Consider the following 17520-nt stretch of genomic DNA (forward strand, 5'->3'; position numbering starts at 1 on the left):
TTTCACAGAACTTTGTGAAGTGGGCAAACATTGCCACTCTTTTTTATGTGAGAAAATGAAGTTGTGATTGTTATAAATTAAAGAGGGAGTAGAGACCAAGATTTTACTTTATTTTACTTTTATTTTTTTAACTATTTATTTTGAGAGAATACTTGCAGGAGTGTGGGGGGAGAGGGGCAGAGAGAGGGAGAGAGTGAATTCCAAGCAGGCTCCTCACTGCCCGTGCAGAGCCCCACGCACAGGGCTCAGTCTTAATCTCACAACTGCAAGATCATGACCTGAGCTGAACCACCCAGGCACCACACCATTCTTTTTTTTTAATCTCATTCTCTTTGCTTGTTAATCTGATTTTTTAAAAATCCATGAATAAAATGTCATCTTTTTAAACATGCAAAAACATGGTTAGTCAGTTATTTAAAAATAAACCTGAAGAGAAAATTGCCTTCAAAGACAAAAATGTAATACTTACAAAGAACCACAATAGCTGATACCTAGGTACATTTAAGATTTTGGAAATGGTTTTATTAAATAAAGTTAGTAAAGCAAATGTTGATTTAGCATGGAGTGTAAAGTTTATTTTTGTTCATTTAGCAAAAAGTATAAAGTATCACTAGGAAACTAAGTTAAAGATGGGTGTACTTCTTCACTCGTTTCTAGCATTGCAGATTGTTTTGTTTTGTTTTTTGGTTTTTTTTGGGGGTTTTTTTGGGTTTTTTTTTTGCCTCGTGTGCAGCAAGTCCATAGGTTTGGAACTTATATATTCTCGGGAGGCAATGTAATATAGGCAATAAATGTAGCACTCTGCCACTAGCTTATCTTAGGTTCCTCATAAAGCTGATAATATTTTTACTATTCTTCCATAAATTTGTAGTAAAATCTAAATGAGATACATAAAGGGACTTACAGACTTGAATGCGTAAAATCTGGTGTTTGGTTTGTGTGTGGGGGGTGGGGAAGAGGTCTGTAGTTACCTGTTCACTGGAGAAAAAGCAGCTTATAGCCATTTGAATTCAATCATTTAAATTCATTCAGTCGTTTGAATGATAATACATAGTGTACCTATACCTGCTGTAATTCAGAAAGATGGCTATCTTGTGAAACTGTTTTAATAGTTCTTTAAAAAAAAGGTCTTTTGTTTGCAGAGATATCTTAGCCCTTTTTGCCAAGTTTAAATGAAAAAGATTTCAGTAGGAAGGTGGCGAATGTCCTAAAACCAAATATAGTAGAGTTTATTCTTTAATCCTATAGTTTTGAAGAAAAATGATGACCCAGAGTTACTGCTTTTGCTTGCTAGTGAAACAAAATTCATTTCAGTTTGAAGTGAATGGTTAGGTGCCTCCTATCCCATTCACATCAACTGATTAAAAATGATTTGCTAGGCAGTTTGGCTGCTTTTGAATAAGGTACCAGCATGATGTATTGATTCCTGAGTTAAACATGCTTATTGTCAACCTGGAAGAGCTTACCTATTCTAAGAATTTGTGTGTGTTTGTTTGCTTGTTTGTTTTGTTTTTAATGTTTATTTTTGAAAGAGAAACAGTGTGATAGGGGAGGGGCAGAGAGGGAGAGAGACAATCTCCTGAGCCATCCAGGCACCCATGAGAATTTGTTTTTGATATCAAGAACTAAGTAGTACCTTTTGAAAGAGATTTGATATTTGTAGCATGGTTATGATTTTGTTTTTGAGAAGAAATATTGTCCACAGAATATATTTGCCATCTGTTAAGCTTTCAGGTTGAGGTGTTCTGAGCTTAGGGTAAAGATCACAAATTAAATTCTAATACTTAAGAGGTAGAGTAGGAGACAGGAAATGTCTATTTTAAGAACTAGCTGAGGAAGCCTTCAACAAATCACTATAGAATGTTACATAAATAGAAACGCCCTGCCTGTATTTACAAACCCACTTTGTAGTGCCCTCTGAACAGGCTATATTCTTCAGAATAGTGACTTTAAAAAAAAAAAAAAAGATATTGGGGAAACCTAGTACAGTTGTTTGAATAACAATTTAAATTTACTATTGAAATACATTCAGGTTTTCATAGGAAAACAAAGGCACTAGATTTCAGTTAATTATTTTCAGTTACTGGTTATGTTTTAATGTTACTGTACACCAGAAAACTGAGAAATTGTCATTTAAATGCCATTAATTAAACTAGTAATAGAGGTTGCAGAAGGCAGAATATTCAAACCAACATTTAACAACACTTGTTGAAAAGCATTTTGTCACTCATTATGACAATGCTGGGAAAATAAAACCTAACCAATATCCCTTCTCTCAAGGAACAGGTAAAGGAGTCTCTGTCTATTTCCTTTTCCTGCTCTGCATATGAAGTACTTGTTCATTCTCCTGACAGCCAAAATTTACTGTAGGCAATAACTTCCTATTTTACTATTCCACCTTATGGAGAATATAAAAGCCAATAGATGAATGCCCTTAAGTACTTGTCTTCAAATTTATCTCTATATGTTGATTATCCTTTCTCTCTCTCTTAAGTACCCAAACATTTGCTTCTGGATTCCAGACTCCTCTTTGCAGTATTTCCTCAATATTTTTAACTTTTCTCTTTCTTAGTGACCTCTTCATTTCAGCATTCAAAGATGTTTATTACTTTCATCTTTAAAAAAATAAACTCTTTCTCTATTTCTCACTATTCCCTTTTGCAACCAAATCTCTCAGATTGTATTATATATCATAATTCTTCATTTTCCATCCACAGCACAGGCCACTCTTGCTCTTTCTCCTTGCCCCACTGATAACACCAGTGTTACTCTAAGATCACTAGTGATGTCCTAGGTGCTCAGTATTTATTGAATGAAAGTAATGCACATTTCAGTCCTTAATCTTGAAGTTTTGGCAGCATTTCAGCATTGTCATGGTGGAGTATTTCTTGAAATACTCTTTTTCCACGGGCGCCTGGGTGGCTTAGTCAGTTAAGCGTCCGACTTGGGCTCAGGTGCCCTGTGTCAGGCTCTGTGCTAACAGCTCAGAATGGAGCCTGCTTCAGATTCTGTGTCTCCCTCTCTCTCTGCCCCTCTCCCTCCCTCCCTCTCTTTCTCTCTCTCTCTCTCTCTCTCTCTCTCTCTCTCTCTCTCTCTCTCTCTCACACACACACACACAAATAAACATTAAAAAGATTTTTTTAAAATTATCTTTCTTAAAGTCCTTTTATATCCTTTTCAAGTTTATTGAATGCTAGGATTCCTCAGCATATTGGTCATATTTTTTTCCTAATGGTCTCCTCTGTTTACTTCCGTGGTCTTATTTACCACATACATTCTGACAACTCATTTTTATCACCAGTTGAAGCATCAAATCTGTATAGCCTTTGGTACTAAATTTCTTCACTTGGGAGCTTAAATTAAAAAAAATTAAAAGTTTGAGTGTTTGCTATTTACCAGACAAAGAGCTAAGTACTTTTCATTTATCTAATTTGGTCCTTTGAGATAATAAATGAAAAGTGCTTAGTTCTTTGCCTGATAATTTCCCGATTTTTATAATAGAACAGTTCTCAGTCTCTAGTAAGCATCAGAATCACCTAGAGGGCTTTTTAAAATGCAGATTTCTGGGCCCCCACCACCACAGTATCCTGATTCAGTAGGTTTGGGATAGGTCCTGAAAATTACATTTCTAGCAAGTTCCCGGATAATGCTGATGCTGCTGATTTAGGAGCCATACTTTGAGAACCACTACGTTAGAAAAGCAAAATAAGCTGCTTCACAACTGTCACACAGCTGGGAAGTGGCACAGATGAGATTTGGTCCCAGGCAGTATCTAGAGTTTACCCATTTAACCCCTATTCCTACTCCAAACCTATTATTAAATTACCTCTTTCTTAGGTATGTCAAACTCAGTATCTTCATAACTACGTAAGCCTCCAAAACTGGTCCTCTACCCACCAGAGTTTCCTAACTGCCTTTAGTATAGGCTGGAAATTTCCCTCATTACCTTCAAACCCTCCCTGCCTTTTCCATATTCAGTCTGTCACCAAGCACTATTGGTTCTTCCTCCACAAAGTTTCCTTACTTATCTACTTTCCCCCATTTGTTGCTCTCGTCAGTCAAGGCCACCATCAGTTCTTACCTGAATTTCTAAAATAGTTTACTAACTAGTCACCTTTTTGCCCTCTTTTAATTAATTCATATAATACCAGGATTTTTTTTTAAGGTAAATGAAATTAACACCTTGTTTAAAATCCTTCTTTTGCTTTTAGACTATAGGCCAGAATCCTGACCATGACCTGCAGGGCTCTATATGACCTATCTGCACCTGCTTGAGAGGATCAATATATACTCTTCTCTCCTTCATTATGCAAATACGTAATCCTACTGGCTTCTTAGACCAGACCATAAATGCCAGATCCATTCAGTGATTTGAGGTTTTATAACTATGCACTAGAACCATTACTGGGTGGAATTTCATTGTGTAAGTGTACCACAGTTTCATTTGCCCACCATGGAGTTTTTTGGTTTTTTTTTTTTTTTTTTTTTTTAAATGAAGTATCTGCTTATGTAAAGAGGAAGGATTTCTTTCTTTGTTATTTAAAATTTTTTTTTTATCTTGAGTTGGGAAGCTAGATCAGTAAGTATGGAGTGGTATTATCAAAAATGAATCTTGGGGGACGCCTGGGTGGCTCAGTCAGTTAAGCGTCCGACTTCAACTCAGGTCACGATCTCGTTGTCCATGAGTTCGAGCCCCGTGTCGGGCCCTGGGCTGATGGCTCAGAGCCTGGAGCCTGCTTCAGATTCTGTTTCCCTCTCTCTCTTCCCCTCCCCTGTTCATGCTCTGTCTCTCCCTGTCTCAAAAATAAATAACCATTAAAAAAAAAAAAATGAATCTTGGAAGTAGAGGACAGATTGTCCATAAAAAGTGGCATTTAAAAAATAAAAAAAAATTTTTTTCAATGTTTATTCTTGAGAGAGACCGCATGAGTGGGGGAGGGGCAGAGAGAGAAGGAGACACAGAATCTGAAGCAGGCTCCAGACGCTGAGCTGTCAGCAAGGAGCCTGATGCTGGGCTCGAACTCAAGGACCGCAAGATCATGACCTGAATGACCTGAGTCAAAGTTGAAAGCTTAACCGACAAAGCCACGCAGATGTCCCCAATTTTTTTTAAGTTTATTGAGAGAGATAGAGGCAGCATGAGCAGGAGAGGGGCAGAGATGAAAAGAGAGAGAATCCCAAGCAGGTTCTACTTTACATGGGGCTCGAATCCACAAAACTGAGATCATGACCTGAGCTGAAACCGATAGTCAGATGCTCAGCTGACTGAGCCATCCAGGAGTGCCCAAAGTGGCATTTTTAGTGTTTATTTTTGGGGCTCCTGGGTGGCTCAGTCAGCTGAGCATCTGACTTTGGCTCAGGTCATGATTTTGCAATTTGTGAGTTTGAGCCCCACATCTGGCTCTGCACTGACAGCTCAAAGCCTGGAGCCTGCTTTGGATATTGTCTCCCTTTCTCTCTGCCCCTCCCCTGCTTGCATTCTGTCCCTCTCTCAAAAATAATAAACATTAAAAAGTTTTTTTGAAGTTTATTTTTGAGAGAGAGCGTGCATGTGCACACGAGCGGGGGAGGGGCAGAGAGAGAGAGGGAGACAGGATCTGAAGCAAGCTCTGCACTGTGTATGACCTGAGCTGAAGTCGGACACTTAACCAACTGAACCAACCAGGCGCCCAATAAAAGTACCAAGAGGATGCCTTGATTTCAACTCAGGTCATGATCTCACGGTTCGTTAGTTCCAGCCCTGGGTCAGGCTCTGTGCTGAGGACGTGTAGCCTGCTTAGGATGCTGTCTCCCTCAAAATAACATTAAAAAAAGATAATGAATAGAACTATGAGCATTATATTTTTAAGCAAGGAGACCCAAGGAACTGTTTCAGTAATTCACTAATCCAAGAGAATGATGATGCCTGAATTAAGGCAGTGGTAGAGAAACAGAAGGGATGGAACAGATTTAAAAGAAATTAACAGATTGGAACCAAAAGTATTGGTATCATTAGTATGTCATTTACGCTGCCTTTCCACATCCTTTCCATATATCAAGGTTAATTCTAAGGAATTACCTCTTCTCTGAAGCCTTGCTTTACTATTCTAGCTTTAATTGGTCTTTTTCATTTCTGAATCAATACAGAAACCATGTTTTACACACCTAGTATTTGGTACTAGCAGCAGTAGCAGCTGTCATTGGATGCCAGACACCAAAACTCCTAACACTTGACTTGCATTACCTATATATATCAAATCTGTGATCTAGTTGGAAGCATATGAGGAAACTGAGGTACTTGCTCACATAGCCTGTAGCCTAATTCACCCTGTCTCTAAAGCTTATTCATGTTCAGTACAGTGTACTCACTGTTGAGTGTGCACTTGTTCTTGTGGTTGAAAACCATGTCTTAACGATTTTGTACCTTAATGGCATTAAGCATATAGCAGGTATTTAATACTTACATATATTTTTCTATTTAGTGTTGCATAAGAAACAATACCAAGAAGGGAGTGGTGTTTTGATGATGGCTATGGTATGGTTGTAAATAACCGATTAAAATATCTCCTTTTCAGACCTGGATGGTGCTCTACTCTCAGGGCCAGATTGTGATAGGAATGTGAATACAAATTTATTGGCTGAAGCTGGCTCCAATCAGGATGGAGGTGATGCTGGTAGGTGCAGTAGGATTTTATTAGTAAGAGTATGTTTAAGAGGATTTAAAGATTTGGCATTGTTTGTGTATATGTTTAAGGACCTACTGCAGTTTCTTTCCTATGTGTCTGTCTAATCAGTTTATCTATTTATTTTTAAGTAGGCTCCACACCCAGCCAGGCACCCCTCAGTTTCTTCCCTTAAAGGAGAGTAGCTATGTTTGTGATAATGCTTTGGAAGCCTGGTGAACACAAATAGATGGGTGTTTCTTATTCTTTGTGGGAGGCATTTATTTAGAGATTTTAGAATTCTTAAATATCAGAATAATTAAGTTAATAGAGATGGTGGTTTCCTGCTAGTATATACATGGAATGAGAATGATAATTATCCAAATGGCTAGTTAATGTATTTTAATTAGCTTTGATATAAAATAATAGTATGATTAGTGATGGCAATACAAAATGTTAATTCTGAATAGTAATATTTCTATCATTTGAACTTTGGGAGAAGTAAAGGCAAAGAATCCATGAATATTCCAGAGAATAATGTGAGTCTGAGTAAATTAGGAGAGGGAAAAGCTTTCTTAACAGAATGCCAAGCTAACAAATACAGAATGATAGAATTGAAAAATACCCCACAGGAAACAATTCAAGATCATCCATGGATGTTAAGCCACTGTTGATGGGCTTATCCCATAATGACTGGGCAAAAGACTGTTGTAATAGCATATTCACATGGTCTTCATGTTATCCCATAGATTATTTCAGTTACAAAAAAGAAAAGATTTCTTTACAATAAAAAAAACAGAAATAACCTGCCTCTTGCCATAATGCAGTAGCAGGTGCACAACATCACCTATGCCAAAATGTTTAACTCAAATCTGATCATGAGGGAGATATCAGACAAGCCTACAGAAATCTAGCTACTCTGCGTTTTTTAAATGTTAATGCCATGAAAGACCAGCAGAAGAACCACTAGACTCCAGGAGACCAACCAAAAGGCATTATCAGTCTTGATAACATCAGGGTTCTAAAATGAGTAAAGGGGCATTTGGGGAACAGTTGGAAATTTGAATATGTAGTATGGGTTAAATGGTAGTTGGGCAATTTTAAATTTCTTGGATGCGATAAAGGTACTGCGGTTATGTTTGAAAAAGCTCTAGAAAATACATGCTATATTGAGGGGTGAAGTGAATTTCTACACATAAACATTTTCAATGGGGGATGGTCCATATAATCTTTTCAAAAAAAGTAAACCCTTGATTTAAAGCCGTTTCTCTTAGGGGTCATTTTGATCCATGTGCTTTTTATGACTGAGATCAGCCTTTGTCTTAGGATTTGAGTTCAGAAAAACACTGCTTTCTTCTTAGTTTGCCATTATGGAAAAATGTACCCTGAAGGATATTATTAAACAGTGAGCACAGTTTTGAAGTAGATCTTTAATTACCTTAATGATCTTCCAGTGTATTGAATTATAAAGGCAATACCTTTGTCAAACTGCTCATATACTTCCTATAAATAGTAATTTCTACTGTTAAAAGAATTGGGACAGGTGAAAGAAGTTTGGGTTGAGGTTTTCTTAATTTGAATTTTGTATTCTAGATATGGTGTCTCTTGTCTGTTATCCTGGATGTTTATTAGATCTTTAGATTACCTAGAGAAATACAGAATTTCGAGTATTAAAAAGTTTTAATTTTTTTAAGTTAAGTATTTTGAGGAAGTAAAAAATAGTACGTGTGTGTTAGCATTCACTAGATACATTTATTCAATAAATAGTTGGTATATGCTTTGGACATTAGCAATACAAAGGTGAGTAAAACAGGCAAGTTCTTGCTCTCAGCTTTTTTGTACTGATTTCATCAAGAACTACAAGTCAAAGCTCAGGCTTTATGTAGAAGTGTAAAACTGAAAATTGATAGATTTGTGTTCACAGGCTACCACCCCCATCCCAGTCTCCACCTCCCCCCCCACACACATGTACACGCATGATGTCTCACTTTAGGATTCTGAAAACTTACCCTTGAACAGAAGTACATTATAGTTTAATTATCTAATTGTCAATTCAGAAGTCTTTACTGATGTTAAAAAGGTATAAAGGTATTCCAAGTATAAAACAATTTACATTAATAGAAATGAATTTTTTTTTATTTATTTTGAGAGAGAGGGGCAGAGGGGCAGAGAGTCCCAAGCAGGCTTGTGCTGTCATTGTAGAGCCTGATAATGGGGCTCAAATCCAAGAAAGGAGAGATCATGACCTGAGCTGAAATCAAGAGTTGGATGGTTCGACCAACTCAGCCTCCCCTGTGCCCCGATTATAGTGAAATTTTAAACACCTTAGAGACCTTTTGCATTGTTGGTTAGTGATACTTTCAATGAAGAAGAAATATTAAGTTATTTTAATTTTTTTAAATGTTTATTTTTGAGAGAGAGAGAAGGAGAGCATGAATGGGGGACAGGCAGAGAGAGAGAGGGAGGGAGACCACAGAATCCAAAGCAGGTTCCAGGCTCTGAGCTGTCAGCACAGGGCCTGATGCAGGCCTCAAACTCCTGAACCATGAGATCATGACCTGAGCTGAGGTCAGATGCTTAACCGACTGAGCCACCCGGGCACCCCAAGTTATTTTAATTTTTAAGAGAAGTAGTATATCTGGCAGGTAGATACAGGAAAATAAATTTTTACAAAGTCCTTTTTAACAAGCATTGTTTTATATAAAGTCCATGGTTTTTGTGGGAGGAAAATTAATTACTGCACAAGTGAGTGAGTATATAGCCTGGAAAGGAGTGTTCAGGCAGAGGAAAGAAGAGTTTAAGTGCAAAGGTCTTGCAGAGGGACCCATTTTCCCATGGAGGAACAGTACAAAGGCCAGTATGGCTGAAACAGACTGACCAGGGGGAGTCGTTAGAAGCAAGGGCTAGAGTAGGTAAGGCTATGTAAGATTTTGGAAGTCTTTGGTTTTTACTATGAATGAGATATGGGTAGTCCTTGCAGGCTTTTGAGCAGAGCAGTGCCAGGCTCTGAATTAAAGTTCTGAAAGAATCTCTAATTGCTGAGTTGAGAGCAGACTGTAAGAGGGCAACATTGTGAGCCTGGATACAAACTCTGATGGCTACTGAAAATAATCCAGAGGCAAGAGTTGATGATTGATTGGATCAGTGTGGCAATAGCTATGGAGAATTCTGGATATGTTTACATTGCCACAGGATTCCTGGATTTAGGGAAATACATACAAATTCAAGAAGGAATCTTGTCCAGGGGTGATTGGCTGGCTCAGTCGGTAGAGCATGCAACTCTTGATCTCAGGGTTGTAAGTTCATTCAAGCAACCACATTGGGTTTAGAGATTACTTAAAAAAATAAAATCTTAAGAAGTAAAAAGGAATCATATCCAAAGGAGGTAATTTTTCTCTTAGCTAGTCTAAAGGTCCTCTGGCACAGATTCCTTAAGGGATATTGACTATTCTAATTCTACTTTCTGGATTTAAGGATGGAGTTAGAGAGGTTTTGATGAACTCCCCAAGAGGGCATTCAGTTACCTTGTCCAGTGTGTCTGAAACAACAAACGGGTGTAATAATGCGAGAACCTTGAATTTGTAATTTCCTTGTATTTATTCTTCATTCTTCATCTGTTTTTCTATACTGATTAGTCTTAAAAACAAGATTGTGATTATTTTGGGGACAATAAGGACACTATTCCATTCCACAGCTGGGCTTCAGGGCGATAGTCTCAAATGATATAATAATTAGGAGTAACAATTAAGAGTGCTGTTTTGAATGTTTGAAATACAGTATAAAAGAGCACTTTTCTTGTGGCCTCCATGCAGTATTAAATAGTATTTAGATTTATTTCCCTAAATTTTTCTCTACCTGTGGTTGAATTGTGTTTTAAATTTTAGTTTTTCTATTTCAGATGCCTGCCAATCAGGGTTTTATGATTAGGATAATAAATTATGGAAAAAAGTGCAATAAAGTATGCAGACATGTCAGTTTTAGACTAAAATGTAGACATTTTTATTTAGCTATTTATATTAAGCTTCTCTATCATAGTGCTCATAAAATATAAATAAATATTTTTTTCTTTTAATTGTAATAAGAGGTGTTTATTACCACCATTATATCAGAATGACTTTTCAATTGTATTAGGTACTTCACATGATTTCAAGTATGGCCTGATGCCTGGCCCTTCAAGTGATTTCAAGTATGGATTGCTACCAGGTACTTCAAATGATTTCAAGTATGGATTGATACCAGGTGCTTCAAACGATTTCAAGTATGGATTATTGCCTGAATCTTGGCCAAAACAAGAAACTTGGGAAAATGGCAAGTATTAGTCATCTAAACATCTACAGATTTTTAAAATTATTTTTAACAATTAAAAGCTTCCATATTCTGGGTTTTAAAAAAATTGAATAGTATGGTAGCCCTATAATAATCCCTGTTCTCAGGGATAGAGACAAGGTTTTGATAGCAAATTTTCTGTTTAATATATAATTGCTTTTTGTGTGTGTGTGTGTGTGTGTTTTGTTTTGTTTTTATTCTCAAAGGTGAATCATCTCTAATCATGAACAAGTTAAAATGCCCTCATTGTAGCTATGTAGCCAAATACAGACGAACACTAAAAAGGCATTTGCTCATTCATACGGGAGTCAGATCATTTAGCTGTGACATTTGTGGAAAACTGTTTACTCGCAGAGAACATGTGAAAAGACATTCCCTGGTAAGTAACTTTAAATATAAATGATCTTTGAGATAAACTATATTTATGTCAGGGAAGTTTAAGATATTTTAACACTATTACCTGAAATTTAGGGAAGGTTGATATTAAATAAATTGCCTTAAACAGAGAATGTGATTTATGAACTGAACTTCATACAGAAAAACAAGGTATATATTCACTCATTGTTGAATGGGTGGTTTGAGTGGTTCAAATGCATTATTGTCTGTACTATCCTTATATTGGATTTTTCCCCCCTTCAATTAGGTGCATAAAAAGGATAAAAAATACAAATGTATGGTGTGTAAGAAGATCTTCATGTTAGCAGCCAGTGTTGGAATAAGACATGGATCTCGACGCTATGGTGTTTGTGTAGACTGTGCAGATAAATCACAACCAGGAGGGCAAGAAGGTGTAGATCAGGGACAGGATACAGATTTCCCTCGGGATGAAGAATATGAGGAAAATGAAGTAGGAGAAGCTGACGAAGAGCTGGTTGATGATGGAGAAGATCAGAATGATCCATCTCGATGGGATGAATCAGGAGATGTTTGTATGTCTCTAGATGATTAACTGACCTATACTCCTCAAGGATGCTGCATTTGGACATAATATGAATCGACAATTTGAATTGTTGAACTTGAAGGCTTGCAAAATATGGTACATGCTGGATGGTAGTTATGTTGCTGTGAAAACTGTAGGGTCAAAAAGCCTTATAGCAAAAAAAATTTTTTTTTTTTATATTTGCACAGGACTGTACAGCAAACAACCTTGTGGTTGGATTACATGGAGTCCCATCTTCAGTCAGTTATCAAAAATATTTTTTATTTATAGGATATACAGTAACTATTTGGGTCCTATGAATATATAGTATGTGTCCTTAAAGAGCTTACATTCATGTGCCACTTTAACATGAATGAAGAAAACCCATTTATAAGACTACAGTGACAGCTGACCCAATTACTCTGTCCATCAAACCACTCAGGCTAGTTTGTACTAGTAGAGTTTTGTTTCTATTTTTATTTTTATTAATTTTATTTTTTTTAATACAGATTTTCAGTGAGGGGCCTTTTCAACCCCATGGGTTCTACCTTTCTGTATTTTTCCATTTTAATTTGCTTCATAACTTAAAACAAGTCTCTTCTAGTCTTAGGTATTATTTCTCAATTTTGTGCTGATGGGCATGTTTATAAGAACTGGAGAGGTAATTTATTGGAATGAACTAACTGACTTCCTCCATTCCCCCTTTCCTTTTTGACATGAATTTTACTACTTTACAAATGAAGAAATGATGTTGCAAAGTTAACATGGCGAAGTTGACAAATACCACTAAAATGATTATGATCTAGAAGTAACTTTCTCCTGCTGCTGTAATCGATAAATGGTTACTATATGACATGACGTTTTCTGACATGGTATTCGGTTTTGGGTATCTGTTACTTTGGCACTATTCTGGTTTGCCTCTTTTTATTTTTGCCAGTGTACTATACCTCAGTCCTATATGAAAAGACAGAAATCTAATCGAAAGAAAAGTCGTCATAGAAACAATAAGGAAAATGATTTGTTTCCTAATTTGACCTCCATGTCCAGTTTGGTTAGCTTGTTATGCAATATAAGTGAAATATCAGGTTTTTATTCCTGTGCCCTTTTTATCATTAAAAATAACACAAAAAGTGCATTCTCTTTTGTTTGATACTTACTGGGATATTGAACGTTTTGAAATTATGATAGATCATTATTTTTTCAATTCCTCAAAGTTACTACATCTTCATATATAGTCTTTCTGGTAGTCACCATGATTCAACAATCTGCAAAAATCTTACAAATAAGATATTGAGAGGCTTTACAATTATTCTGTTAACTAAATTCTTCAGGGTACAAGGGGTGATGTATTAAGTTGAAATTGTCAGATTTATTTAGCCTAATGACAGATGAATTAGCTGATTGTTAAACTCACAGCAGCATTTCACATAATTAATATTAACATGCATGACATTTATCAGGAACATATTGTATATTATATAAGATTGAGGGATATCATATTTTCAGCTTTCTTTTAAATAGAAATTGAGTATATTTTCCTATTTTATATCAGGTCACTAAATTATGCTATTTGTGTGGAAAAAATTGCAAAGTATACTTTGACAGACATAATCCTTTTGGTGCTCCATCTGATCAAAGTTGAAAAGCTGATAGGTTTTTTAAGAGACAAGCTTTCTCATTGTCTCCGACTTCAGTACTATAATGGTTTAATGTTAGACATTGATGTTTTTGCTTGGATAAATCAAAGATATAAAATACAGTTACATGGTTAGATACATCTTTTGTCATCTAAACTTTATTGTAGTTTCTACATAATTGTAAAACTGACATGAATAGTTTGGTTTTCATTTTTGTTTAAGACTGAAGAGTACATCTTATTCTCAGTGTTCTAGACAAATGAGTATAATGTAATTCTGGTGGGGTCCAAAGTAGACGTTAGTTGGGCAAAGATACTATGAATGAAAAAGTATTTTAAACGTAAAATGTTCTGCTTTGTGAATATGTAAGTATAGTATAAAGATTTCTTTCATCCCATTATCCCCCTCCTTTAAAATAAACCATAGTTTACAATTGGTAGATCTGTCTATATATAAATATATATTAAAGAGAAAAGATATATATCTGAAAATCACCTAAATCTGCTTTATTAGACTACAGTTCACTTATTGCATAGAAACTGGACTTGGCTTTACATTCTTAATGTACTTTTACTTTTCCTCAAGATATGAACTTACTCTCTTTAAACTGAATTTTCTTTTACTACTTAAATCATTTATGTATATCTGGTAAATTATGACCAAATTTTTGTTAGATTGCATACAGTAAATTGAAATACACACTTGGTACACTACGGGATTGTTGTGCTTTTGTTTTGGTTTTAGTTGGAAACAAGGTTTGATGTAGATGGCTTGTTACTGTTAATTTAAAATATTCTATAATTGTCCATTACTTTTTATGTTGTGTTGTGACAGATTTGGCTATATTTTTAGTCAACTGAAATATGATACTTTAAAAGTTTGTTTTTAGAAAGGTAATCCAAAGGAATAATGTTTATACTCTTGAATATATTAGCCTCAGCCTATATAAAAATTTCTTCTTTAAAGTAAACATTTTACCAGAAACAGAACTGACAGATTTTTCTACTTGCTGACTGCCTAACTTATTTTGTTTCATGATCTCGAGGGACTGCCTTTTCCCTTCTAGGTCTTTTTTTAAAAATAGTTTTAGTACTAAGGTATACTACTGGACTTTTTTTTTTTTTTTTTAAAGTATATTCTTTTTCTGACTTACCGTAAAATTTCAGGAAGTTGATAGATAATAAGAACTTATGATTGGTCTCAAGGTGACAATGAAATACTCATAATTTTGTCTGTGGAGCCCTGGCAGAATTATGTGTTATACATTTGCTGAATTTTTCTCTTGTAACTTATATTTTAAATGAGAAGCATATTTTAGAGCTTGTAATTTTAATGAAGAGGAAGAATATAAACTTTCTTTCCTATTTGCTCTAGTAACAGACCCTCTCATATAAATCAAGATCATGTATTATTTCTTAGAATTCTCAGAGACAGTTACTTCCATATGGTCCCTGCATTGTTGTTATTGGCCCTCATTATTCATATTCACTAGATGTTTTGCTAAATTTTAGCACCCTAGCAATTAAGAGCTTAAAAAAACTGTAGGAAGGGGAAGCTGAACACTAATGAATAGCTTTGAAATTTGCGGGGGGAAGGGAAACACTAGCTGGTTTTGGTAGAGCCATCCTGCTGGAGAAGAGAGAAATGAATGAGTTAATTCATGTAAAGCGCTTAGAACAATGTCTGGTGCATAATAGGAGCCTAATACATCTTAGTTTAATAATAGATGTGAACCAAGAGGAAAGGGGGAGAAAATAGAAAATGAAAGGATCAGGGTTGGGAAATTTATATTCATACAGTACAGTTGTAAAAAGCCTGAAGATGACTGGAGGAGTATAATACGGGGCAAAGTGTGATGGAAGAGGAGTTTTAAAAAATAAATTTAAAAACTTCGGTAAGCTTTATGTATATTTTAAAGATTTTGTCAACATAGAAGAGTTTATTTTTCTGGATAATGATTCAAAAGCTACCATTGTTTTAGTGCCTACATGTGCCCTTGCGCTTTACATTATTTTGTCTAATTCCCTAAGGTGGGTGCTATTGTCTCCATTTTATGGAAGAGAAAAGGCTCCAAGAAATTTGCATAACATAACTTGCCCGATGTGACACAGCTACTAAGTGGTAGAGCTGGGTTTTGACCAGATCTGATTCTGAAGCCCATGTTCTTTTTAGGGGGCTCTATTAACTGCCTCATTAAACTTTTGTAGACTTTCAGTGCTTTAAAAGCAGTTTGTGTATGGAGACATGTTCTCCCCATAAAACATCATACGTTAGGAATTTGAGTGTCTAATCTTTCCTCCCCCTCAAATATCCTTATCAGTCTTTTCCTCCTAATACAGCAGTTTTGTCACCTGACTATAAATAAGACACCTGACCTCAGTATAGCACATGCTGTTAATTGGCTGTGGCATTTTTATTTTTAAAAGGATGGTCTTAAAGTGAAGAACTAGATGCGAACCCCAGTTTTTGTGCCGTTCAGTCACCCAGATCCTTAAACTTAACTATGGTACATAATATATGTGCTTAGAACTAACAGGTGTTTTTTCTTAGTCACTTTAGGATTTAAAATGGCAAGTTTTTTCCTGCTGTATCCCTGCTTTCAAATGAGGTTGAACAGTTCTTAGATAGTTTAAAATGTGTTAGGGATAAGCACACTTTAAAAGATGTTTTCTGGCCCTGAATTTTATGACATTGGGTACTTAATTTGGAGTACACTGGCTATTGAGAACAAAATTTTGGGTTGAGGAGAGGGATGGTTGAGGCCATTATGAAATGGGAGAATCAGCATTTTAAACACTGTAAACATAAAAGAACGCTTTCTTCTGCCTGCTGTTTGTAAAAGCTCTTGGGGAAGATCTTTTACGAAGACCAATTTTTTAAATGTAATTTACCTACCTAGTATAAGTGTCCTAAGACATGTATGTAAACTTCCAAAACTGTTTTGTCTGTGTATTTAGAAAATACACAAGAATCTTTATCAAACCTAAAAATATAAACTTGTGAGCACTAAACTTGCTTCTGGCTTTGTGAATTTTGTTGACTCTGACATTTAATTCAGATTTCTTTGAAAGTGTATTAATTTGGACTATTTGGGGTAGGGGAGCACCTTTGTAAACTTTGACTTATGTATAATTCAGATATCTTTGTACTTAAGGTTTACACGTTTGAATTACATAATAGGGTTTTTTGGTTTGTATGTTTTTATATGAAGTGCATAAATGACTCAAACTACCTCCTCGTAATGCTTGGAGAGCTGCTTTAATTAATAGATAGCAGTGATTTGTAATCAGCATTTCATCTATCTTTTAATCTTTATTACTTTTGGGATTCTTTACAGGTTTTAGAAAACATTAAAATATTTCCCCTCTAATTTACACGTGTGCATAATTTTGGAAGTGGATTGAAAAGCAAAGGTAAACTACATCCCATATTTACTGCGTATTAGTAGACTAATGAATTACAAGTAAATCTATGTTTTGGGTGTCTGTAACTTTAATAATATAGAGAAAACATACTTGTTTTATTATTATTTTTTTAGGTATTTGTGGTTGTGGTGTTAGTAAGAGAACAAAGGAAATCATAGAGTGACCAGATACAGACTTTACTAAAGAAATGAAAGTTTTGTTTGGAGAAGGGTGGCCATGTAACATGTAAAAGCCTAGTGTCTTAAACTTATAAAAGCCGTCATGTGGCAGAATAATTACATATATTCTGTATGGTTCCAAGAGGTTAAGACTGGGACTATTTGACTCCAGATTAAAAAGCAGCTTTTAGTAATTATCCAAAGATGAAATGTAATTGCTTCAGAAAGAAACCAGATGTCCTATTGCTGGAGATATTCTAGAGAAAGTGGAAGATTACCTGATAAGCCGTTTGGCTAAGGTAATAATTGACCAAACATTTCTATCCAAAGGTGTTTTGTTTTTCGCTTAAAAATTTTTGGACCATTGTAGTTAACCAGTTTTTTCTCTGGTTTAGCAAGAACATCGATAAGATT

At 35.6% G+C, this 17520-nt stretch overlaps 1 protein-coding gene across 3 annotated transcripts in view; it reads left to right on the top strand.

Annotated features, from left to right (window-relative positions):
- Positions 1-16893, top strand: part of ZBTB10 (zinc finger and BTB domain containing 10) — a 37967-nt gene extending 21074 nt beyond the window's left edge. For 2 of the 3 annotated variants that reach the window (XM_058699920.1, XM_058699918.1), the window contains exons 3-6: positions 6555-6653; positions 10773-10949; positions 11174-11346; positions 11611-16893. In XM_058699920.1, the coding sequence (XP_058555903.1) occupies positions 6555-6653; positions 10773-10949; positions 11174-11346; positions 11611-11916 (755 nt within the window). In that variant the 3' untranslated portion in view covers positions 11917-16893. The remainder of the gene's footprint in view (positions 1-6554; positions 6654-10772; positions 10950-11173; positions 11347-11610) is intronic. The other variant, XM_058699919.1, reaches the window with a different exon arrangement.
- The last annotated feature ends 627 nt before the right edge of the window (positions 16894-17520 follow it).

The sequence above is a fragment of the Neofelis nebulosa genome, chromosome 14 (genome assembly GCF_028018385.1).
Source record: "Neofelis nebulosa isolate mNeoNeb1 chromosome 14, mNeoNeb1.pri, whole genome shotgun sequence".
Lineage (NCBI taxonomy): Eukaryota > Metazoa > Chordata > Mammalia > Carnivora > Felidae > Neofelis > Neofelis nebulosa.